General features: G+C 43.8%; 1 protein-coding gene across 1 annotated transcript in view; it reads left to right on the top strand.

Annotated features, from left to right (window-relative positions):
• Myrfl (myelin regulatory factor like) overlaps positions 1-27,060 on the top strand; it is an 89,202-nt gene that overhangs the window by 28,434 nt on the left and 33,708 nt on the right. The window contains exons 6-12 of the mRNA XM_031350380.1: positions 1,355-1,550; positions 4,111-4,187; positions 5,534-5,644; positions 8,012-8,102; positions 14,022-14,222; positions 20,029-20,137; positions 20,900-21,009. Coding sequence (XP_031206240.1) covers positions 1,355-1,550; positions 4,111-4,187; positions 5,534-5,644; positions 8,012-8,102; positions 14,022-14,222; positions 20,029-20,137; positions 20,900-21,009 — 895 coding nt within the window. The remainder of the gene's footprint in view (positions 1-1,354; positions 1,551-4,110; positions 4,188-5,533; positions 5,645-8,011; positions 8,103-14,021; positions 14,223-20,028; positions 20,138-20,899; positions 21,010-27,060) is intronic.

The raw sequence follows: 27,060 nt of genomic DNA, 5'->3' as shown, positions 1-27,060 counted from the left end.
TGCCTCTGTGGGCACCCATGTCCTCTGACCCCTGCCTCTGTGGGCACCCACGTCCCCTCACCCCTGCCTCTGTGGGCACCCACGTCCTCTCACCCCTGCCTCTATGGGCACCCATATCCTCTCACCCCTGCCTCTGTGGGCACCCATGTCCTCTGACCCCTGCCTCTGTGGGCACCCACGTCCCCTCACCCCTGCCGCTGTGGGCACCCACGTCCTCTCACCCCTGCCTCTGTGGGCACCCATGTCCTTTCACCCCTGTCTCTGAGAAGAAACTGCTTTTGTAAACAGAAAGTCCTTTCTTAGGAGCCTTGATGAACTAAAGATCATGTTTCACGTTAGCAACATGGATGGGAAAAGCTCACCAAGAAAGTTTTCAACATTTACACTTTTGTGTCTACTTAATGATATTAGCATCTAATGTGTCCATTTTACTAATATTTAAAATAGCTTTATTTTGTTAATCATATGTCTGATGTGGGTATGTGTACAGACATACTTTGGAGGAGAAAGGGGGTTGAATTCTGGACCTGGAGTTCCAGGTAGGTGTGCACTGCCCAAAGTGGGTGCTGGGGACTGAACTCAAATCCCATGGAAGAGCAGTGTACTCTGGGCTGCTGAGCTGGCTCTGCAGTGCCTCCTTTCATTAACACTTAAAAATACTCTTATTAATCATGTTATAGACACAGCGTTACTATTGGAACTTCTACATAAAGCAAAATTCCAACTACCCGCCTGGTTCCCATCCTAGCCCTTTCTGCAGAAGAAATCCTGTGGTAGGTTGTCAGTGCTGTTTCCAGACTGCAAGGATGGAAGGGAAAAGAGAATCTTCTCGGGAGAATGTTTCCAGTCGGTGCAATGACTGGCTTCTGCTTTAGGGATGTTCCTGGCAGTTCTGACCAGCCTGCTTTTTTTTTTTTTTTTCAATCAGAGGGCTGAACATTCCTTCACCTGAGTAGCCGAGGTACCTGTGAAATTTAGAAGCTTCTTTATAGATGGAGGAGATGAATTGTTCTCCAGATAATTCTAAGTGCTGTGGTATCCTCTCAGCTTTCAGCACCCTGTTTCTAGTGCACCCTGTGGAGTCAGATTTAGAAACCACCAAGGGGGCAGGGTCCAGAGAAACAATGCTCCCATTCGGCAAAATTCCCACTGTTTCCTTGTCAGGAGATACAAAAGGCCAGTGCGCTTTGAAATATCATTTTCATTTCTGTAGTAAAAATGCCGGAAGTCAGTTGACTACATGTGGCAAAGGACACCTTGCACAATGGGCTTTCTTGGAGTGCTTATACTATTGATATTATCGACGACAAAGGGAAATACTGTGCAACTGGTTTCTTGATTGCTCTCCTTTCAGGCCTGAAGTGGGCTATCAGGTTGTGACGGACAAAGGGTTCACTTTCTCGCCAGTAGACGACGCTTTTGTTTGTCAAAAGAAGAACCATTTCCAGATAACCGTCCACATCCAGGTCTGGGGAAGTCCGAAGTTTGTTAAGACCCAAACAGGCCTGAAGCCAATAGAAATGTTTTACTTGAAAGCTTTTGGAATTAAGGTAGGCCTTTTGTTCATTCAATTTACTTTAATTGGTTTTTTAAAAATATTTATTTATTTATTTTATGTTTGTTCACGCACTGTTGCTATCTACAGACACACCAGAAGAGGGCATTGGATCCCATTACAGAAGGTTGTGAGCCACCATGTGGTTGCTGGGAATTGAACTCAGGACCTCTGGAAGAGCAGTCAGTGCTCTTAACCGCTGAGCTATCTCTCCAGCCCTTAATTGGTATTTCTTAAGTGTTCTAGTTATCTATTACTCCATAATCCTAAATTCAAACCTTAGAGACTTTAATAAATTAATAACAGCAGTAATTTATTCAGAGCACAAGTCTGCCCTGGTCAGATGTGTGTCAGCCAGAGAAGGCCACTACGCTGCTTCTGAGATGTACCAGTCACATTTGGGTGTCCTATCGCCGGGTGCTTAAATGGGATTCCGGCTAGGAGGTGTCAGCTCTTCTCTGTGAGGACTTCCCAGTGAGGTGGCTTGTGTTTTCAACAGCGAGGTAGATAAAGGTTCAAGACATAGGAACTAGGATCTGCCCGTTCCTCAGGTGTGACCCCTAAACCTGGTACTACATCCCTTCAAATGATGGCTTTTAGTTTCCAGTGTATTTTTGTTCCAATTTTAGTTCCATCTGTATTTTCGCCTTAGTGTATTTTCTTGCAGCCATTTTAGTTTTGATGCCGGTGGATGGGTTCAGTCTCAACCCGGTTCTCAAGGAGTTCTCTAACTTCAAAAGCTAAAGAACCATTACTTACGCAATGCCCCCTTTCTGTAGTTTAACACAGGGAAACTGAGGCCCAGTGGTGTTATATAATTTATCTAGGATAGTAATGGCAGAGTTGCTTTATCCATGCTACATAATCTTTATGTCAAACATTAGCGACTTAAAGATAACAGCAATCATTTGTTTGGGTCGAACATCTGCAACTTAGTTGGTCTGGCTGCGACACCTCACTTCCAGCAGTCATCAACAGCTCCGCTGAGTCCCTTCTAAGATGCACATAGCATGGCTTGAGAGCCGTCAAAGGCATATCAAACTATTTTCTCCTCTCCAGCCCCTGAGGAGAAGCGATGCCCATTCCATACATATCTCATCCTAAGGTGAAGCTGGTTCTAGGTGTGGTGTCTTCTAAAATGTAGCTGGATGCTGTATCAGGCACCCACTTTTGTTCTCAGGTGAACTCTTAAAGCGAATCAGCAGCAATAATTAAATGCAAACAACAAGCAAATAAGTAAGGACAACCAAACACTCCTTCTGATTGTGGAGACAATGTGTTCATGTGAAAATGTTGGTGCCTGAAGAGGGAGGAGACGGCACCGGTTCCTAGCTGACGTCCAGCAGCTTTTTAGAAAGACTGTTCCAGTGTGAATACCCATGTGCTATGTCTCACAGCACTATGCTGGCACTGTTCACAGAATACAGTGTGTATGTAGCTGCTGTAGGACTGTTTACTTATGTTATTTATTACTTACGTATTACTTATATACCAAGTTCTTATATGTCATCATTTCTTCATATTAGAACCGAAGTTCTGCTGGGACAGGAGTTTGTTACTGTGTGTGTATGTGTGTGTGTGTGCGTGCGTGTGTGTACGTGTGTGTTAATGTGTGTTTGTGTGTTAGTGTGTTAGTGTGTGTTAGTGTGTGTGTTAGTGTGTGTGTTTGTGTGTGTTAGTGTGTTAGTGTGTGTGTTAGTATGTGTGTGTTAGTGTGTTTGGATGTTTTTACTTACATGTACTTACATGTTAGCAGGGATCAAGTTGATGACCTCATGCATAACTAGGCACTGGGCTCTACCCCCAGACTTCTTTTTGCTTTTTTTGCTGAGATGAGATTTCATGAAATTGCCCATGCTGTTCTTGTATTTACTTGTTGCCCAGGCAAGCATGAACTAGATGATCTTCCTGCCTCAGCTTACCACGTACCTACCATTACAGGCCTGTACTTTTTTATTAACTTCATTCACTTAAAAGTTACACCCACCAATATGTATTAATTGTACATATTAATGGAATTTGCTGTATTTCCATATGTGCATCCGAGTGCATTAATCTTGTCCATTTCCAATTTTGTCACATTTTTCTTTTAGAAAGAAAAGGGCAACAGTAAGAATACCAGCTGCTTTGTTCACTTATCCGAATGCCTACTGCAGTGCCTGGAACATAATAGGTGCTCACTAAATAGTGAGTGAGTGATTGAACGAATTCTTTGAGTTGTCTAAGTCTGGTTTACTTTCTTTTTTATTTTGATTCATTCTTGCTTCTGACATTTTGGTCTTTTAATAGCACCAAATACTCTGTATTTCATCATTTACTTCTGCAGCCAAGACCCTCCTCTAACAAACATCTCTCTTGTGGTACACTGCTGATAGAGCCCCTTGTCTAGTCTAACACATTTTTTTTTCAGAATTCAGACCTTCCACCTAGAGCCTGGCATGGTACCCTGGCAAAGGTTTTAAGTATCTGAACATTTTCTATGAATGGGCACTATTTTAGTATGTTAACCAATTTACTAAGTAATTGATTTACTTTTTTTTTTTTTTTCCATACAGGTAGAAGCCACCAACCAAGTGATTGCTATTGAACAGTCCCAAGCAGACAGAAGCAAGAAGACTTTTGATCCTGTTAAGTAAGATGTTCTTTCCTGGGTGTCTTGGTGAAGGTTTAGGGAAGAAGAGTGATATTATTTCTTTTTCTTTTTGCTACTTAATTAGCATTTTATTTTTTTATTAATCATTTTATTCACTTACATTTCGAATGATATCCCCCTTCCAGGTTACCCCTCCACCCCCCATCCCATCTCCCCCCCTTTGCCTCTATGAGGGTGCTTCTCCACCCACTCACCCACTCCAGCCTCACTGCTCTAGCATCCCCCTACACTGGAGCATCAAGCAGCCATAGGACCAAGGGCCTCCTCTCCCATTGATGCCATATAAGGCTGTCCTCTGCTACGTATGTAGCTGGAGGCATGGATCCTTCCATGTATAACAGGATGCTAGTAGTATAAACACCTGTTTATCAATTAAAGAGAAAAGCTTTGGGGCTCTTGCAAGAAACTGTTACATAAAGGTCTGCCTAAAGATTCACCATTCTTCTTAGACGCTTTGATAACAGATGGACTTACTAACAACTTGATTCCTTGAGATAGAACATGGCTAGATATTTAAATTTTTAATTTAGATTAGCACAATTTTGGTTGAATGAACTTTGAGGTTTCCTTTCTCTGCACGCATACAACTCATTTCTCTGTGTGTTACCTTGACAGATGCCAGGCTGAAAGCTGGCGCTCATGGTAACAGTTACAGCAGTAGCGAAGTAAAGAATCCGAGTCCTCTCTCTATAGAATGGTGTGAGGTGGGATCCGTGTCTTGGCTTATGTGGCCAGGCCACAGATGAGGTAGCTTAGGCTCACTGCAGCCGAGCCCATTTGGGGCAGGATGGTCGTTCAACCTAGACAGAGCCACTCATACAAGCTGCAGTGGAGTCTAGGCACGCGAGCAAGCACGTGACCTGGCTCTCCCTTGCTTGGGCAGGCTTCATGGCTTTTCACGGAAGAATATTGTTTTCTGTGGCTAGGCTATGAGAAGTCACCTATGTGAAGAAAAAGCTACAATGTTCAGGAAGAAAAGAAGTGATTTGTGGGGAGTGGGGTGCTATAGCAACAGTGTAGCGCCCATGAGAGTTTCTTTCCTCCCTCCCTCTGTGAAGGCGATAGAAACCGTTTGGGACATGCTGAGTTCGTGGTCCTTGGGTCGAAACCTGAAGCCTAGCTTTTGCTAGCAAGGAGTCCTTCTGTGGCCTTTCTTGGTGGACACTCCTACCCATGTTATTTAGGGAAGTAACAAACCCCAGGATAAAGTGTCCTCTGCAGTGTGACGAGAGCAGGGGACCAAACATCCGGAGGTCTCAGCAGCTTAGATGTGCTCAAGCGCTGCATTCCCTTATGTCTCTCGATGCTTCCGTTGTCTGCTTTAGAATCGACCTCCTGACTGACCAGGTTACCAAAGTGACCCTGGGACGATTACACTTCGGTGAAACCACAGCAAACAACATGAGAAAGAAGGGGAAGCCGAATCCGGATCAGAGGTACCTGAGGCACCCACGTGACCTAGACAGGACGTGGCCTCCAGTGCCCCTGAGATTCTTTAGGCCACCCAACCAGTACACTCAGCCAGCCTCGGGGATCTCCTCCCTTCTCCGACTGTCTCATTTACCCAGATATCTCCCGTCCTCACTCCCAGCAACGCTCAGTCTAATTCCCTCCGTGCTTCTCTGGATGGATGCCCATGTGTTCTGCTCATTGCTCTTGATTCAGGACTGACTGCACTTAGCAAATCTGTGTGCTGGCCCTGAAACCCCGCCCCCTTTTTTTAACAGAAGAAAAAAGCCAGGCAGACTGACATACATCTGCATTTGGGAGTTAGAAGCAGGAGGATCTTTGAGTTCAAGGCTAACCTGAGCTATGTAGTGAAAGACCTTATCTCCAAAACCAAAAGGAGAAGAATGGGGAAAAAAATAAAAAGGAAAAGAAGGAGAAACAATAAGGGAAAGCCTTGACAATGTCCACTTGTCTCCTCGAGAGGCCTGTCCCAGGACTAGCAGAGATGGCTGCTCCCTGGGCACATTTGGAAATACCGGTTCTCAAGCCTCCACCAAGATCTGCTGACTCAAGTGTTGGCAAGTGAGCTTAGCTCACCAAACCTCTGGGTGGTTCTGTCATGGGCTCATAGATGAGACCCATTGGTCTCGGGACACATGCTTTGGTGTTGAGTAGGACTGAGTTTAGCTCAGTGACCTTGGGTGTGTAGCTTAAGCTGTCTGGAATCAATTTCTGTCTATGGCTACGCCACCTCAAATGCTCCTGGTCTCATCTATAATTCATTTCCTATACTGCCAAGTAGGTGCAAGAGCAATACTTGCTCCAGTACATTTGGGGGATCTTAAGCAATGGCAGTGAACTGCTTAGTCTAATGCATGACTAAGGAGTTAATGTCCTCCAAGGGAGTTAATGACAATGGACCCAATCGTTTTTAATAGTAATTTGATTTAGTTCAAGGGAAGCATCCACATTGTCTAGAAACTGGAGTGGCAATGTGAGGGGGTCTGGACTGGCTCAGGAGTTAGGATCCCAGGCACAGGAGTGCTCAGGGTGGTGCCCTACCACCACCCTCAAAGCCCCAGTGCCCAAGACAAAGACTTCTGTCTTCCAGAAGAAGAGAAGGTCTCCCAGCCCCCCTACCTGAGATTCACAGCCAAATCTGGGTGTGCATACCTCCGGGCTTCTCTTGCATCTTTCTGTGTTTTTCTGAGACAAGGTGTCTCTGTGTAGCCCTGGCTGCCTTGAACTCACTCTGTAGACCCTGCCAGTCTTTAACTCAGAAATCTCCCTGCCTCTGTCTCCCAAGTGGTAGGATAAAGGTCATGAGCAACCACCTCCCAGCCTTTGATCCTTTTCTTAGGTTGCAATTCTACAAAGAGTAAGGAGGCACGACCTGGAAAACTTTTTTTTTCTTTCCCCAACAACATTTATTTTATGGGTATGAATGTTTTTCCTGCATATATATATATACATATATATACATGTATACATATATATACATGTATATATATATATATATATATATATATATATATATATGCACCACATGCCTGCCTACAGCTTGTGGTGGTTAGAAGAGGATGTTGGCTTCCCTTGAACTGTAGTTATGGATGGTTGTAAATTACTTTGTGGATGCTGGGAACTGAATCTTGTTCCTCTCTAATAACAAGTGTTCTTAACCAGTGAGCCCTGGAAAGATAAGTGAGGATAAATGTCATGGAGAGAGTTTTTGTCTTGACTTCCAAGAAATAACCATTAATATTACCCGTTAACCATTAAGAATAACCATAACCTTAAGATTGTCTCTCTGCTGGTCTGTAAGGAAGACATTTAAGTACCTGCAATGAGGTTTGCTTTGGGAGGGTTAGAGGGAGATCTTCAGCTCAGTCAAGGCCTGAAGACACTGAAAATGGAGGATACCAGGAGCAGGTCAGGATGGGACAGAACAAATATGATGGGTGTATCCTCCAAGTCTCCCTCTTTTAAGGCCTAGGATTTGTAGCTTATATGGTTGTGGACACAGGGACCCTGGTGGCTTAGTCCTGTGTTTGTCAACAGTGCTTCAGGAATGCTCCAGGGTGAGGCCTGACTGAGTCCACATAGGTGGACTGAGCCCAGCGCTCGGTGCTGGTGCTCTCCCCAGGGAGCAAACTCACAGTCACAACCGGGACAGTAGCAAGTCAGCCAGTTGTTCTTCCAGTTCTCTGGGGTGCTGCTGAGATAGGAAGGAAAGGCAGTCTGTATGCAAGTGAACCCATCTGGCTGAGCTCACTATTAATGAAATGTCGGATGCTATTTCGTTGCACATCTCCATTCTTTGATGTGCCCCCATTAGTCTGTTGTTTCTGAACTAGATACTTCATGTTGGTGGTCGGATTGTATGCTGCTAACCAAGACCAGTTCTACCTGTTGGCTGCCCACATCTCTGAAAGGATCATTGTAAGGGTAAGCTCAGCTCTCTGGTTTTCTGGACCACATATACTTTTTTCCCTTGCAGGAAGAAGTTGAATTGTCAGCGACATAGACATACTTGAGCTGTATTATTTTGTAACCGTGGTTGGTAATGATAATAGCAGAAACTATTGTGTTAGTTTTTACACAGTAGTTCTCAACCAAGATCACGGAGAACAGAGATGATGGGCAAGATGTTACAATACATAGGGAAACACTCCCACCAGAAGTATTCCCTCCCCAAATGCCATGGTGCTGAGGCTGGGAAATCCTGATGCTGACTCTCTGTTGGAGGCGCTGGTAAAACATCCACACATGGCACCACTTTATACTGATGACACGTTTTTATTCTGTGAGTATTCTCTATGCCCAGAGGAAAGAGGTTTGAGAAGCCAGCTTGTGCAGTATCACTCAGCTCATAATGATGGAGTCTCCTACAGCCCAGCTCTCTCTAATCTAGGCTTGCCAAGTGAAGAAAGTACCAGGAAGGTTTCCTGTGTCCCAATATGATTGCTGACCCTAGGGCATCTGGGCCACTGCCTTACCCAAGGGACTAGCTCAACTCATTTGCTGAGTGGTTACAGCTGTGGATGGTGTCTTGGCAGCTGTGGGGACATTAAGCTACTGGCAGCTGCAGCTGCGGCTATGAGGCCAGAGTGGCTGCCGCTGAGAGACAATAGGTTCCCCGGGCATGGAAGCCTTGGTGAGACTATGTTGTCCCAGGCCTTTGAGAGCTGCATAGGGAGGATGTGACCCTCCATGACCAGTCACTGTGGGCATGCCTGCGTTCACAGCTACCAACCCGAGGCCCTAGGGACACATCTGCCTCCTTTTGGAAAGTGGAGTTTCTTCTTGCTTCAAGCTGTTCTGAAGCAAAGAACCCTCTGTGATTATATTAGACATGATAAGCTACCTACTAGTGGAAGCCCTCCAGTTGTCCCTAGAAATCTCACTGGAGGCAAAGCAATGACAGAAATGAAGTAAAAGGCATTCGTGAAAGCAAGCTGTTTACACATGGGCTGTTTCTGACACAACCCCAGGCCAAGAAGGTTCTTTTGAGGCAAAACAGGGCAGCCAATCACAGAAGTATCTGCCCAGTCCTTCCTACAGAACCCCCAGGGTCAAAGCAATGCTGGATATCTCCTTTGGTATAATCTGAATTGCTTTGCCGTGCTAACAAATATGATCTGAATTCCAGCCCAGAAATTAGGTTGCTCACCATTTCTGACTCCTCCTCTTCATGGCATGAAGACAGAAGTATCATTTTGTTTACTTTGACATAGACTAGCGGGCATGGCAGTGCTGTCCTGAGCCGTGTGCTTAGCACTTGGGTCACACACTCCATTAGTCACCCTAGTTCTTTGAATAATTTACAGGGCAACAGGGTTTCCCCTTTCTCGACTGGCAGCACCCTAAGCACTGTGCAAGTTCAGAGAGTAGCCAGGGGAGGAATGGAACCTGGAAGCTGTTAACCAAACACACCCTATGGATCCTCATCACAGCGCAAAGATGGTTAGCTCAAATGCTAAGCTTGGGAGGGCTAACGTTGGTGAAATTCACATTTAGTCTGAATGTGACACACTGAGCTGCGCTCAGCATAGATTAGATGTCCTGTTATTTACCCAGCTTTTAAATACTGAAAACGGATTGTAACTTGGAGACAGTAGCTTTCTCCCAGCTTTTATTTTTGGTTAAATGGAGCACCCTCATGTAGCAGTAGAGTAGGAGATACCAGCGTTCCCTAAGAATAATGTAAAGAACCCATGACAACAGTAACGTAGACCCTCCTTACTCCGAGGAGCTCACAGGTGCTACTTCACCCTCGCCCCAAAACACAGTGTGAAGGTGGAAACAGACTTCTCCGTCCATTTAAATGGTTACTACTGTAGCACTGTGTGTATGTATGTATTTACGTATGCACATATAACATATAACACATAACATGTAACACATAACATAATATACAACATGCATACAACACACAACACATAATACATAATCTATAACATGTAACATACAATACACAGCAATGTATAATGTATAATATAGAATGTATATAATACAATATATAACATATAATATATATCACATTGCATATAACACACAACATATAATACATAACTTATATCATAACATACAATATATAATATACAACATACAATGTACAACATTAATGTATAATATATAATATATAACACATAATATATAATGTAACATATATATACATTTATACATACACAAATATATAAATATACAATATATGTGTATATATAATAATATAAATATACATACATATATATACACATACACACATACAAACATATATACATATACATATATATATATATATATATATATATATATATATATACATACAGAGAGAGAGGGAGAGAGAGGAAATGTAAGGGATGGCATGGATGGCATTATTGTTTGATTCAGGTTTTAGAAATGCTCACCTGGTCTTTGCTTCACCTCATACTCTAGAAGGACATCTGTGTATGATCTATGAGTTGAGACTACATTGTACCCAAGAGTCAAGTGTGGTCTCTAAGGCCGTGGCCTGGTTCTGCCAGCTTGAGTTCCAGAATAAAAGACAAGAAGAAAGGTTTAATAATTAAAGGCATTACATGCCTGACCATGAGGGAGGAGGAGACAGTCTCTGAGTCTCTGAGTGTGTGTGTGTACAAACTTCTCAAACGGCGGAGATCAGGGTTCTCCTCTCTGATATCCCTGATAGAAGTGATGTTATGAGGACTGTCCTCAGGGAGGCATCCAGGACACAACATCTGTCAAAGTTCTTGAAGGGAGAATGGTGGCCAGTGTTTGTCCAATCTGGCTTGTCAGCCATAACATCTTTAGAAATACATGAAATTCCTGTGGTGTAAATGGACTAATTTAGTATAAATTAAGGTCTTCTCCAATACACAGATTTATTTTTCAGTCTTTGAATGGAGTTCCCTCAGGCATGCATACATGGACACACACACATTCAAGCAGATACATGGGCATGCGTACACACACACATACACACACACACACGTTCACACACAGATATACATACAAGCAGCTACACAGATAGGCATATATGGACACACATTCACACACAGAAACATATACACAACACACTCACATACTCACACACATAAACATACACACAGTCCAGATACATGGCATGCATACACACACACATAGACACACACACAGACACACACATGTACACACAACCCTAGGGAGCTTGTACAGACAAAAATAGCTAAGCCCATGTCCTGAGTTTTTATTTTAACTGGCCAGGGATATCCACAAATATACATTTCTAACAGACTCCTGGCTGCAGATGCAGATCTATACACCACACTGAATGGTCCAGAGTATCTCTGGACCCCATTTAACAACTTTTTCAAAAGATGCACAAATTGATTTCCTAGGGTTATGCTCGCCTATTAGCTCTTTGTCTGTGTTTAGAGCCATAAACAAAAGTAAAACAACAAAAAACTTTCCTGTGATTTTCCTTCCAGACTCAATCACTTCTAATGCTGCTTGCTGTCCTAAGCATCTCCTTCCTGCAGGTGCCCTTAGCACTGTGTTCCTGAAGAAGGGAGGCCCACTCAACTGTGACTCCACAGCTGGGCTGCTGTGTGATTACAGGTCCAACAGTGAGTGCTGCATCCGGCCAACTATGTTGAGGATGAATCTGTGTTGATTCATTTTACCCTCAATTCTGAAGACTGTTCATGTACACACAATTTCACTGAATTCCACAATAACCTCTGGAGATGGGTAAAGATAATACATGGGCTTATCGATATTCTTCAAAGGATAACACTAGTACCCAAAGATGAATATTTGCCCTTAAAGTCTTACAACCAGTTGATTTCATATAACTTAGACTGCAATGCTGCGTTCTTCCCTAAACATATGAAACCATGAGGCACAAAGTATTTTAGAAAAGTAGATGAAACCAGTTTAGTGTTTGGTATCCAGCCACCGCTGTTGGGCCTCATGTGGATATAAGCTCTCATTCTGGAGAGCAAGCACTATAGATGACTTTCACACATGAAGGCATGGGTTCCCAGAGGGGAAATAAACATTCAGATCTTATAGTATTCTCATTAGAGATGATGAGCCCTTCTTAGGGGCTCTTGTAGATCTATCTGTGTCCCTTGTTGAAATAATTTGAGCATATTTTAGGGATTTAGTTTCATCTGTTGAAACAAATATAAATGTTGCAATTATATATATTTTTTTTTAAAAAAATCTACTTACATCTGCTTCTCCAGTATCCAGTTACCAACATAAAAATTATCCCAAAGCTTATTTGCAACATCAAGAATCCATCACTGTCCCATTTTGCTTCCTTAAAGTGGCTCATTATCTTCAGTAGAGAGCAAAATGCATCTGCAGTCTGTGCTTCTGTGTTGATCGCTCACCATAGAAGAGCTGAGTCCTAGCCAACTTACGGCTCATAGCCAACCAGCCTGGGGATCTTGCAGAAAAGCTTTTGTTGAAGTGACTTTATACAAAACAACTTTAAAGCTGTTGTGCCTTGTGTTCTCCCACCGCTTCTGTCTGCTAAGAGCCTGTCGCTGGGTCTTCTGGGAGGCTAGGTTTTGAGTTGGTAGAAACAAAGTAGGAGGTCGGAGTTGCCCCAAAAGTTCTTCAGTTGAAATCAAACTAAGAGATAAACTTGGTAGCTTCTTTTCATTTTATTATTATTATTTAATGTATAACACATACGCATGGCAGAACATTCACGCATTAAGTGAACAGTGTGGCTCAGCCACCCATCCCAGTTCCTAGCTCTCCCAGCGTGTGTTCACAAGCAAATCTCTATGATGACGCTGAGCCATCTTCAGGGATAAATGGCGCCCAGATATGAGGTGCACCAGACAGGCAAAATGGAAGTCCCTGTGTTACTGCTGTGTGCTGAGGTCTCAGAATCCTAGTAATTTCGGATTCTCTTCAAGGGGGTGCAAACAAAAAGTCACATTTAGAATATCACCATTTAGAAAAAGAAAACTGGTTTTGTCGTGAGGAATGCAAGGGATCTGGGGAGACCCTGTGTTTGGAAACACAGCAGCAGCTACAGTGGAGTAGAGAGGAAAGAATACAACCCAGCAGAAATTCTTAGGCAGAGCATTTCGTTAGAAGCGAAGTCTCTCTGGTAGTTCCGCTTGGATTGTTTTTAAGGATTGCTGGTGCTACTTCTAAGCCACATTGTGAAAGAGCAGAATTAGAGTCATTACTTAGCAAACAGAATAAATGCAGAGCTAGCTGTAGAGTGGTTTATCTACATGTTCTTAGGTAATTTATTATCCTTCTAGAGTGCCGGTGTCAATAAAATGAGCATGATGGTACTTATATCATAGAGCTGTTTCATGGAGTGGCACACAAACGTGTGGCTGCCAAGATTCCACAGCACTCCTGTGTTCAGGGAGTGGTTGGGGCATATCAACTATCTGTGTTGCTGCTTGTTTGGCAGACGCATGTGCAATCACTAATATGAATGTTTTGAAGTTATGAATGACTAGTTAAATACAAGGTATTTTTATTTACTTGAGTATTAAAGAACGTGTACATTTTTCACTTATTATACTTGAAAAGAGAGTCATTTTTAGTCTGTGTCTCCTTCCTCACCTTTTAAAGTTGTCTATGCCTGAACACACAGTTCAGTCTCTGGGAAATGTCAGAGATTTAATGTTCTCAGCCATAACATGCAGAGCTCCTACCGTTGTGGGTCTCTCTGGCTCTCCTGGGCTCTAGGTGTTATTTGCCTATATCAGCATGTTCTGCTCAGGATGGGAGTCTCATAAGAAGGACTCAGATAACAGTCTGTGTTCCTTTGCTCTGACAACACATGATCAACCCTTTCTGCCACTGGAACTTTAATTGCAGTGTACTGCTGTGTTTCTCCAGGCCTCTAACCCTGGGCAGTTTGAAAATGACAGTGACACACTGTGGCAGCGAGGACAAGTTCCAGAATCTGTCATCTATCATGGGCGAGTAGGAATAAACACAGATGCACCTGATGAAGCCCTGGTTGTCTGTGGCAACATGAAAGTGATGGGGGCTGTTATGCATCCCTCTGACAGCCGGGTGAAGGAGAATATCCAGGAGGTGAGACTGGGGTATGGCACAGGGCCCTTCCATGGACACCTCAATTAGGTGTCTGGTGATATGATCATAAAAAGATAAAGGGCTATATAATTATGTTCTATGGGGGTGTTGTGAGACACAGGGGGAGGGGATGTCTCAACGAGCCCATGCCAAGGCATCCCTTCCCCCTGAGGGACCAGCCACATGATGGCATAATATAGAATAGAGTTTATTTAAGGCATAGCGAGGGGAATTAAGAGACTAGTAGAGGCAGAGAAAGGCAGAGAGAAGGAGAGAGTAGAGAAGTAGAGGCTGGCCATGACCATGTGGAGAGAGGGGGGAAGGAATTGGGGAGAGAGGGGGAGCAAGGAGGCAAGAGGCAAGGGACAGAAGCAGGAGTAAGAGAGGAAGAGAGGGAGGAAGAGAGGGAGGAGGGGGCAAGCAGCCTCTTTCACAGTGGGCCAGGCCTACCTGGCTGTTGCCAGGCAACTGTGGGGGTGGAGCCCAGACAGAATACCAACATCTGGGACTCCCAGCCTGACATGCCTAGCTCCGGCATGTTTATGTGTTATGTCACCTGTTGGTATGAAATGAACAAGTTGCTGAAAGATGATGGTAGGTGGAGGTGTGGGGCATCTGTGCTGCAATTGTAAAGTTGTTCTTATTGCTAGAGGTTGGGTCCACCTAACAGAGTCAGTGGGCAGAATGTCACTGGTGTCAGAGGCAGCATGTTTTACACTGTTTTCTACAGGCGAATGCCTGCCTTCCATGCTTTCTTGGGATTCCACCCGTTGGCACCTCTCCTTCTGGTTGCTGATATAGGACCTCTCCAGCCCCTTCCTCCCAGGGTCCTTTGTACTGACTCTGCTAGCCATTGTCTTTCCCCATGCAAGAACTTATGAGGAACACTTGAAAAGCTCCCTGGTCTGGGGCCCTTAAAGGGAAAATCAACTTTGGGCCAGAAATCGGGTGCCTTGATTCACTTAGGACAGGCAGTTGCCTAGTGGATATCAAAATCTGGCCTGAAGAGTTGCTTAAATAAAGATGCTCCTCCATGCTGCTCAGGGTCTTCAGCTGTGACATGGAAGTAGGCCTGCCTGACTCTTAGGAGTCATTTGTTTTGTAATTACTTGGGATGAGAATACAAAGTTCTGGCAAGCTGTAGTAGTTCAGGATGATCAGATGATCAGGATGAAGGCTCAAGCCACTCCTGTCTCCAGCTTCTTCAGCATCTTCCAGGTCTCCATCTTCTCATTCTGGTTTCCTCTCACAAAAGCATTCTTAAGACTGTTAAAAATGTGTTTAAGTGTGTTGAAGAGGTGGCTCAGTGGTTAAGAGTGCTGACTGTTCTTCCGGAGGTCCTGAGTTCAATTCCCAGCAATGACATGGTGGTTCAGCACCATCTATAATGGGAGCCAACACCTTTTTTTAGTGTGCCTGAAGACAGAGTACTCACATACATAAAATAAACAACTAAATTTTGTTTGTTTGCTTGTTTTAAGCCTTGTTTCCCCTCCTTTATTTATTCTTCTTTTAGCAACTTGAGGATCTGACCTGTCAATCATTGGCCTTCCTTCCAGACTGCATTCCCAGGGCACTGGGTTTTCTGAACTGACTGCTGCAAGGATTCCTAAGAACGGTGGTTGTAATCGCTGACGTTCACGTTGCTTACAAAGCTGCAGTTCACATTAGGGTTGCTGTGATCTCCTCATTAGATGAGAACTCAGGACTGGAAGGTTCTCACATACATTTCCAAATATTAGTGAGACATGCTCTGTCTGCATTTCTAGTCATACCAATTCAGAATGTCCTTGCATCTGGCCACACCAGAGGCTTAGGAGGTCTCAATCAGAAGGCTCAGTGGAATGTCACAGTTTGAGAATGCCCTCCACAATCCTGGCTGCTATCACCAGGCTTATGCAGGATTTCATTTTCATTTACCAAAAGTCATCAATTTTGCTCTTGATTAAAGAAGATACATTGTCTTAAATAACATGCTTCCCCAGAGCTTCTTGAATCCTTCTAGGAAGCTTTTCTGTATAAGTAACATGTCCCCTTGCCCTAGACTGTACATGAGAAACTCCCCCGTCCTGATTCTGCTCACAGCAGCCTGAGGGATAAAGAGAATTATCGAGTTGGGTAGGAGGCTGGAGATTTATCCTGACAGCATCAGCTCAGGACTTCAACCCAGAGATGTGCCCAGCTTCTGGTTTTCAATCTGTGTCTAGAGAAGACTGACTATGAATATTTTAATCCATGTCAAGTGCTTCTTCTAGGATCATATGTGTGGAATACTTTTTACCTGTATAAAACTAAGTAAACTAGTTTTACTTCCATAAAATACATATCAGTACAGTTGGCTGTTAAGAAGTATCTCATATTAGTATAGCGTTCTATCTGTATTTTTGAAATGGATGTATTCCTATGACTTCTAGCCATCCCATTTGCCACTTAGCCACGAGATAGATGGTGGTCATCATTGGTGGCCTCATGGATCTGTGGACATCATTCTTTCCTCTCACTGACCCAGTTTCTTCAAACTTTTAAGGAGAGAGCCATGCTTTCAGGGTTTCTGGAAGTATCACAGACCATTTGTGCTGCTATAATAAGATGCTGCTGGGTCACTTATTCACAATAGAAATTTATTACTTGTAATGCTAGAGGCTATCCCAAGAAATCCCAAGATATAGGCACTGACAGGCTTAATGTCTGTCGAAGGCTTTGGCTAATGGTGTGCCAGGGAAGTGTGCTGATAACTGTCTTCACAGGGCAGAAAGATAGAAGGGCACAGGGAAAAGGGGTCTAATTCCTTACATTTTTGATGTTTTAGACAGAATCCCACTTTCTAGGTACATCAGGCTGGCCTTGAACTTACAGAGATGGGCCTGCCTCTGCTTTCTGGATGTAGGGAATCGACTTGTACATCCATAGTCCAGTCCTTTAGCTCTTTGGTCAATGAGCAAAGAGACCTCATGACTTAGCCCCCACTGTGGTGTTAAAATATTTAGGGAAATGATTGTTTTAGCTAACTGGGGTCTTTTGTGGTTCCATATAAATTTTAGGATTTGTTTCCTACTTCTGTGAAGAATGTTGTAGAGATTTTGATTGAGATTGCATTGAATCTGTAAATTGCTTTTGGTAGAATGATCATTTTCACAATATTAATTCTGCCAACCTATGGCCATGGGAAGTCTTTCCATTTTCTAGAATCTTCTTCAATCTCTTTCTTTGCAGGTTTAAAGTCTCCATTGCAGAGGTTCTTCCCCTCCTTGGTTAGGGTTTTCTCTAGTTCTTTATTATTATTATCATTATTATTATTATCATTATTATTATTGGTATTAAAAATGGGATAATTTTTCTAATTTCTTCTTAGCAAGTTCATTATTCATACAGAAGAAAGCACTGATTTTTCTATGTTGGGTTTTGCATTCTGCAATACAACTGAAAGAGTTATCTAGAAGAGTCTGTAGGGTTTTTTTAAAAGTGTAGAATTGCATGCTTTGTGAAAAAGGATAAGTTTAATTCTTTCTATTTTAATTCATCTTACAGTATTTGCCTCTCTGACTGCTGTGGCTAAGACTCTAAGCACTGTACTGAATGTGAGGCAAACCCCTTCTCTCATCCCAGACCTTACAGGAAATGTCCCTATTGTCCCCCACTTACACAATGCTGGCTATAGGTCTGTTGTAGATAACCCTTATTATTTGCGGTACATTCAATTTATTCCCAGTGTGTCTAAGACTTTTATCATGAAGGCATATTAAGTTCTGTCAAATGTCCTTTCTGTACCTATTGAGATTTGTGATTTCTGTGAGTATGTCTATTAATTGTGTATTACACTTATTGGTTTGCATATGTTGAACCAACCCTGCAAACCTGAGGTGGAGCCCATTTGTAACCTTTCTATGTTCTTGAATTCAGTTTGTGAGTATTTGGCTGAGACTCTGCATCTATTGCCACAGGGAAATTGGTCTTTTGTATTTAAGTTGTCTTTCAGTCTTTATTTGATTTTGGTATCAGGATAACGCTGGCTTTGTAGAATAGATGGTACTCTTTTTTTTTTTTTTTTCTGATTTGTGCTGGCAAACTGCTGTTCCCCCAGACTGTTACTTTATAACTCTTGAAGGCCAGAGTGGGAAAATTGCTTTTTCTGGATGATTCTGGTTACAGTGTATCCTTGTGCTTCCTGGGTCAGGTTTGCAAATCTCTCTGAGATCCCAGGAGTCATACCTCTGTAAAGCTGAGCAGTGGATGCTGATTCAGGTGGGGCCCTGACACGATCCTTGCTACATCTATGACAGCTGCCCTCATAAACTTTGGGATAGTGACAATTACACTGTCTGCTACTGTTCTTCATGGCTATGCACCAGTGGAGTGGTGCTGATGCAGAAGATGCAGGCAGTCTGTGTGGTTGATGGACACTGCAGATCTCTTTGTGGTAGAAACTCATGGATGATACAGCTTCTGTAGGTGTTTGCTAGAGGTGGTATTTGAGGTTGACTTGGAGAGGGCCCAGGCCAGCACCATGTGGCCAGTATGGCTGCCATAGCTGGTGCCAAGTCAGACCTAGGAGGAAGTTCACTGAAGAATGGGGCACATGTTTGTTAATCAGTGGGTCTTGAGATGAGAAGCTTGCCTGGGCAGTACAGCAGGGCTGGCCCTCTTACTTCTGTAACTACAATAATCCACTCGCTTAGAGATAGCTCCTAATTTGCCATCTTACCCAGAAGTCACTAGATGATATTCTGATTGCTAAAATACTATTAATTTCATAATCCAGCAGTATTCTAAAGGAAAAATCAGAGAACATACAGAAAAGTTGCTGATTTTTTTAAAATCAGACTAATATCATTATAATTAGATATAGCTGTTTGGTGAAATTATCAAACAACCCAATTCTTCAAATTAAAGGGGAATTTTTGGATCAAACATTTGGTTTTAGAGAAGATTAACTCCACTATCTTCCTATCAATTTTCTGGGGACCAGTAAATTTCTTTGAGGAGTTGGCAATGATAACTGGGGACATTATTAGACCCAGGAGCAGGGAGAAAGATATCTATAGTGACCTGAACCCAGAGAGACAATGGGGAGGGGTACAGGGCAATCCCCAGAGAGGCATGGGGAGGGGTACAGGGCAATCCCCAGGGATGAATGGGGAGGGAGTACAGGGCAATCCCTGGAAAGGAACTCCATCCAGCAAAATGTCCAAAGTAACTCAAGAGTGTGGGATCCCTCCTTACCTAGAAGCTGTCTTTGAATTGGGAATGCATTTTCAGTTTGTAAGTAGAGGCTGGGCCACATACCTGTGGACGCAGTTGAACCAGGACACCCTAGTATCCTGAACAGACTCTCCAAAGTGAGAATCCTTGAACTTTTCAGAGAAGACAAGAGCAGCATAGAAGGCACTTCAGCCCCATAATTTAAACTGGAATCTCTGGTTCCACTTGTTGGAGCAGCGGTTCTCAATCTTCAGAACACTCCAACCCTTTAATACAATTCCTCATGTTGTGGTGATTCCCTTCACCCATAAAATTAGTTTCATTGCTACTTCATAACTGTCATTTTACTAGTGTTATGAATCACAATGTAAATATCTATGTTTTCCCACGGTCTTTTTTGTGAGGGTTGCGACTCGCAGGTTGAGAGCCATTGTGTAGGCGGCTGGACGTTACCAGGGTGGGTCTTAAGGTTTGGACTTCCCCAGGAGAAAGTCAGACGTTTCTCCTCTCTCTGTCAGTCTTCCCTGCCTCTCGGGGTCAGGAAGCGCATTGTCTTGAAAAACAAACATCTAACCAGGTGAAATTTGCCCTCCTTTAATTAAAACAGGTTGACACAAACGAACAGCTGAGAAGAATAGCCCAGATGAGGATTGTTCAGTACGACTACAAACCTGAATTTGCATCCGCCATGGGGATAAACAGTGCCCATCAAACAGGTATAGACACAGAATCCTTCCTTAACTTTCTGTGGCGGGCTCCGGAGCTTCTCCTTGTCTGTTAGTCCTGAGCTTGGGCACCGTGGCAGTCGAACATACCCTGCTGATCTAAGGCATCCCTCGAGAAGCTCACAATCATTGGAACGGGATGGGCGGGGGCGGGGAGAGGGAGGCTTTCACGTAACACCCCCATGCTGTACCCCCAAGTCCTGGTAGAATATTTTGAATATATTGCTTGTGAAGTGAGGGTTCAAGAGCCAAGAGCAACACAAATTGTGTGAAGAGGGAAGGGGGTGGGGTGGAGTGGGGGCGGGGCTAGGCAGTCTGGGGATGGAGTTGAGACTGGGTAAAGCTGGCTCTCAACAACAGCACTGCAAAGCGCCATGCTTGTTCCTTGGCCTGGGAATCCTAAAAATAAGCGGGAACACTGAAGGACCAACGTCTCCTATAGGACTCAAACTAGCAACATGCTTCCTTCTATGTATAGGGATGTAAAGGTATTTCTTTACCCTTCACCCCTGCCCCCCAATTAGGCAGGGAGTTAAGATAAAAATGAGAGGACAGGGAGGAAAGGAAGGAGTGGGCTACTTCTACTTTTAATTCTGTGGTGGTTCTCACCTCAATTACAGATCAAAGCGAAAGCTGAGGTAAACGTCTCTTTACAAAGAGTTTCCATGGTCATCGGTATTCCATTCTGATGTAGGAAATCCTGCAAGCGTTTCCCCGACCCCCATTAACCTTGTTGGAATGTTTTGTGTGTAGGAATGATTGCCCAAGAGGTGCAAGAGATCCTGCCCAGAGCTGTGAGAGAGGTTGGGGATGTCACCTGTGGAAATGGGGAGACCTTGGAGAACTTCCTCATGGTGGATAAGGTAATCAATTACTCCATAGGTGTCGCTCACTGCTGCACCCCTATGGAGGTTACACAACCGCAGACACAGTTTATCCAGAGAAGGGGCTTGAAAAGAATCACTCACTGAGCTGTATGATAATTGGTACCAATTATCATAAAATATATTTCCAGCATATAACAACAACAATAGGCCCCATAGGGGAGAGGTCTATGCAATGCTCAGAAATTTTTCCAGTAGGGATTATTGAAGGAAAACTGGCCCAGGCAGAGTTCACTTTGCATGACTGTTCTCAAAATAAGGTCCAGAGAGCATGGGAAGCCTTAGCAAAAAGCTCAACTGTACCTTGTCTCTAAAGACAGAAAACTATAGATGGAGGAAGGCTCAGTGCTTAGTGGCACTTGGAGATCTTCCAGAGGACCCAGGTTCAATCCCAAGCATCCACATGACAGCTCACAACTATCTGCAATGGCAGTCCTGCCAGTCCTGCCAGTCCTGCGCTTACCCGACACACAGACATATGCTGAGGCAAAATGCACACATACACACAAAACAATAAAATAATTAAAAAGAAAATAAAATGAAAGTAGAACTATAGCTTATAACAAAATACTTATGTCCTATAATACAAGGAAAATTATAATTCCTCAATGTGTTCCTCAGAATAATTAATAATTAAACAAAATGTTGAAATTTTTTGCAGGGGTTTTCTTTTGTGATGGAATCATGTTTAAATTCCACAATAGGATCATAAAGTGGGTCATTTTTACAGTGCAATTCATGAGTCTCATCTGTTTCTCCAAGGGCTTGTCTAAATTCTTTGATATTGAAATTGTTCTGTGTTGAAGGATACCTTTGTGACTCTAGATTAGCCCCCCTCCCCACCCCCACACTCCCACTGGATAACTGGTCTAAGTCAGGCAGTCCCTCTCTTGGCAATACAGCCTGTGTGATTTGAGTGGTTCTGTAATACCGTGTCTGTCAATCTTGTGATGTCCTGCTCTTTTGTAAGGCTCACAAACTACGCTGCCATGGCCCGATGTGCACTGAATGATTTAGGTATGAAGAGGAAAGGCCAATTGCCATAGGGATTTTTTTTTTTTTTTTTGGCAGTGGGCACGGATGATTGAGTGGAGACAAATTTATACTTTGTCAGTTCATCTGGGAGTGCTTCTCCAACTTCAAAGTGCACACACCCCACTGTGGGGGGAAGGGATCTCCCTGAAATGCACGTTCTGATCGGGCAGTAAGAGTGTTCATCTATGACCTTCACATCAGCTCAGTGCCTGCCTCTGGGTTCCCGCCTTGGGTGGAGCCCTGGTTTCTCTTGATATTGGGCTGTAAGATGAGATAAACCCTTTCTTTTCCAGCTTGTTTATGGTCATGGTGTTTTATTACAGTAACAGAAGCCCTAACGAAGACATCCTTCACCCTTCTCCAGGCTGTGTCCTGCCCCGCCCCTTAACCACCCAGAGTCGCCTCCTGTTTGTGAGCTCGTCTTTTACAAGACCTTTTTCTAATCTACCCAGTATGTTTCTGCCCCAGAGTGAGTGAGTGCTTTCTGCCCTCAAGACTCCTCCCACAGGCACTCTCATCTGGACTTCACTGCCCAAGCCTTCCCTGATGGCTCATCTGAAGTGGTCTCTGCACCAGATCACTTTCTTTTATGATGTCCAGGGTCATTCTGGGGTGTACAGTGATTGTGCACAGACCCTACTTCCTTAGTCAGGGTTTCTATTCCTGCACAAATATCATGACCAAGAAGCAAGTTGTGGAGGAATGGATTTATTCAGCTTACACTTCCATATTGCTGTTCATTATCAAAGGAAGACAGGACAGGAACTCACACAGGGTAGGAACTTGGAGGCAGGAGCTGACGCAGAGGCCATGGAGGGATGTTCCTTATCTGGCTTGCTTCCCCTGGCTTGCTCAGCCTGCTTTCTTATAGAACCCAGGACTACCAGCCTAGGGATGGCACCACCCACAAGGGGTCCTCCCACCCTTGATCACTAATTGAGAAAATGCCTTACATGGAGGCATTTCCTTAAGGGAGGCTCCTTTCTCTGTGATAACTCCAGCTGGGTCAAATTGACATACAAAACCAGCCAGTTCACCTACCTATCCCTCAGCTGGACCTCTCTACTGAGAATAGCATACACTCTCATTCCTAGCAGCTTGGAGGGTATTTGTACCCAATTGAAATTATCTGTAGATTTACTTGTTCCTTGTCAATCTCTCTAAATAGTTGTGTGAGAGCCGAAATCTATATTTTTCAAAATATTTCTCTAGTACTTTATTGTGGTTTTCACCCTAGAGCTTCAAGCACTACAGGAATTGAGCAATATTGGAAGCATGAGTTAACGAGTTCTGAGACATCTTGGTTGACGCAGCCTCTATACAGCCTCAGGCCTCTCACAACCCAGTCGAGTGTTCATCCTATCGGCCTATCAGCCCCTTTCCGGAGGTCAGAGAACCTTACATCCCATGCTGACAAGTCCAGGGTCCAATAAGCTGCAGCTATCCCAGGAAGGATTTCTTTATATTAATGTTCCGTTTCTGACTCTCGGTGAAGGGAAAAGAAGTGGTTATTTGCATAAGAAAATCTGAAGAAATGGTTTTCTGTGGAAGATGAGTTCAGATATCCCCTTGAGATGTCAATTGAACACTCAAGATGAAAATGCCCAGAAGGCTGCGTGGGTTGTGGGACTCTGGAGCAGCTGGGGGGCAGAGAGGAGGTGGTAGCAAAAGTGTGAAGATGCCAGGAAAGGAAAAATTATGGACGAAAGTCACAGATAAGAAGCCTGTGGCCAAGACTGGCCTGAGGATAGCTTTTCTCTCATAGTTTAAAAAAACTTGCAAATCTGTTGTCTATATTTAAAAATCAGAAATCTTCTCATGATTGTTTTAGACTCTCGTCTCCTGTGAAATACCAATTCTGGAAACATGGGGCTGGGACAAAGCTCCCAGCAGGGGCTTCGAACTCCATGCTGCAGCATCCCACTATCTGTGTGGTAAGCAGCATGCAGTTGAGGCTGTAGGGCAGCAGTTCTCAATCTTCTTAATTCTGAGGCCCTTTAATACAGTTTCTCATGTCATGGTGACCCCCAACTATAAAATTATTTCTTTGCTACTTCATAACTCTCATTTTATACTGTTATGAATCATAAACTAAGTATCTGTGCTTTCCAATGGTCTTAGGCAACCCCCCCTGGAAGGGTTGGTTTACCTCCCATGGGGGTTTCGACCCATAGGTTGAGAACCAGTGGCATAGAGACAGCTGAGAGGATGGGGCAAGTAAGGAAAAGACGTGGTAAAGACAGCACCGTAAACTCAAGTTATGAGGACCAGTAAGGAAGAGGGAGGAGGGAGATGCATTGGGAAGGTCCAGCTGGGACTAAGGTGGCAGTAGGTACCAGTTGCAGGCAGCCTTCCTGCTGTGAAACACTGCCTGGATGGGTGTGGCACTCCACACTTGTAGTCCCAACACTTGGAAGGCTGAGGCAGGAGGATCACAAGTTTCCAGCCTGCCTAGACGGAATGAAACCCTCTCTCAGCAAACCAAAACAACCCACCAGACTGTTGGCTGGTGCTCGTTCATAGCACTAATATGACATCTGACTTTCTAAATTTTGCTATTATTATTGACTGAAACTGACTTTATCCTACTGTGATTGGTAAGAACTCTGTGGACCTCTCTCCGGGAGGTGGTCCTTAGAGTCCTCCTTCTGTGAATTTGGTCCAGCAGTCTAGTCTTGTCATCTATGTGTCTCATGTGTGTGTGTGTGTGTGTGTGTGTGTGTAGGTGTATGTGTGTAGGTGTGTGTATATGAGAGAGAGGAGAAGAAAAATCTTTCATTTGCCTCTGTTATTTTATTCCTTCCTCATACTCTTAAAAAAAAAAAGCTAATTTTCAAAAGCTCTCCTAGGCTATAGGCAGTGATGATTATTTTCCCTCTTAGTGATTTGGCCTCCTTTGTAGTGCTAATAACAATTTTAAACTATGTACTTATTCGGCTTTATTCTTATTAATGGACCGTTTCTCCGTTGAAGGCAGGAGCTGTGTCTGCAGTGTCTGCTTTATTCCCTCCTGCTGCTGAGGAGCATGCCTCACACAGCCTAAGTGCATGATGAAGAAGGGTTGACTCTGCAAGCGGTGGATCAGAAAGTCTGTGGGGTGTGGAGCAGTCAGTGACTGCACCTGCTCCCCACAGCACACGGGTGGGTGTTAGAGGACAGCTGATCGGGGTTGGTTCTATCCTTCCACCATGAGGGTCCCAGAGGGTAAACTCGGGTTGCCAGGCTGAGCACTCAGAACCTTTACCTCCTGAGCATCTCAGTGGCCCAGGTGAGGAGCTCACTGCTGTTTCTCTAGCAAAGGTCGCTGACCAGGCAGCAGCTCCTAGTCCCCGAGCTTCCCCACTTGTTGCTGATTACCTAATCACAGGGAATTGTGAAACAGAGCTCCCTACTATGGAATGAGACACGTTAACCACCTACCTCAGGAGTAAAAGTCAGAGGCCATGTTGGCCGTGTACACTTGCTAGCTGAGTTTGGGTTCTCTGGCACTTGCAGCCCTTTTGCAAAAAGAAGTTGTCTTGCTGAGTTGCTTCACGGCGTTCGTGTGTGCAGTAAGTACAAAGATTATTCTTTTCCAACATTAGCTGTAATTTTTTATGACAATTTTTTCTTATCCCAACCATGATGTTGTGTTTCAGCTGAGGTATTGGGCCACGTTCACAGTAGGACAGAGCTAAATAATTGAATCAGGTTCAGTTGTTTATAACCAAGGGTGATTATCAATAAGAACACCTTTCCAAGTGCTTCAGTGTAGAGTGTGCGATCTTTGCACTAATCAAATCAAACCTCTGCATGGATGTTAGGCATACCTATGAGAAAACATTCCCCGAGCATCCAGATATACATTCCTGCTCAAATACTCTCAGTGAGCCCCTATTACCAGGGGCAGGGGCATTTACAACTAGTTTTGAACATCCTTACAAGCTTCACTGAGATGCTGGACAAAAGCCAGAATTTTAAATCTTTTAGCAAGAGTTGATCACAATAACAGATTCTAGGAATTTCCGTAAAGTCAGGACAGGCCATAATTATAGGCAGTAAGGAGTAATAAATTCCCCACACATCTTTACTACTTCCCAAATAGGAAAACACGTGAATTATCTCCTTGCCTATAGGACGCCTACAAGATCTATGGTGCTGAAAACTCTGAGCTGGAGAAATTAGAGCCAGCCTTTTATCATTATCGACACATAACTAGGCATGTGCAGCAGTTGCTTATATCTAAGACAGGCTTAGAAATCCCCAGGGGAAGGCGTCTCGGGAAGAGTTGATTAGTGGTTAGGAGAGGATCTTACCATTCTTCACCATCTGCTTGGGTTAGAGCTAAGTCACAGGGTGTTGAGGAAAACCTTTTCTAAAAAGAAGCGGAGAAAGGAGCGGGTGTGTGCAGGGCACATGGAGAAAAGGGGTGGGGTGGGTGCCCTTTGGAGCTGTAGGAGAATAGATAGATGGCCTGTGCGTGAGTGGGGAGGGGGGAGGTCAGAGAGGATGAAGGGAAACAGGATTTGGGCAGCTGAGTTGGATATTGACTGACCATGTGACCCACTGTAAATATTACCCTTGTTGTTGCTTAACATCCTCTATAATCTAAGCTTAGTGAGCAGTGATATGGCACCCAGGATGCCTTGGAATCACAGAATGCTGTTCTTACCTTCGTTATTTTCTGCTTTAGTTTTATTAAACAGAAGGAAAGCCTGAACCTACATTAGTAATCTTAGAATAGTTTCTGTCAGAAGATCTTTTAATTTTTAAAGAAAAAACAGTTTTTAATGACTCTCTCCTCCTCCTCTGTATCATCATCATCATCATCACCATCATCATCATCATCATCACTGTTATTTTGGTGCTGTGCATGTGAGTGCAGGTGCCCGAGAAGGCTGGAAGTCAGAGGCATCAGATTGCCTCTGGTACTAGAGTTACAGGCAGCTTTGAGGGCTCATGTGGATGCTGGACTCAAACTCACATCCTTTGCAGTAGCTGTATGTACTTCTTACC

Source organism: Mastomys coucha, unplaced genomic scaffold (assembly GCF_008632895.1).
Source record: "Mastomys coucha isolate ucsf_1 unplaced genomic scaffold, UCSF_Mcou_1 pScaffold4, whole genome shotgun sequence".
NCBI lineage: Eukaryota > Metazoa > Chordata > Mammalia > Rodentia > Muridae > Mastomys > Mastomys coucha.
Note: the sequence above shows the minus strand (reverse complement) of the source record. Positions and strands in the feature narration are given on the sequence as shown.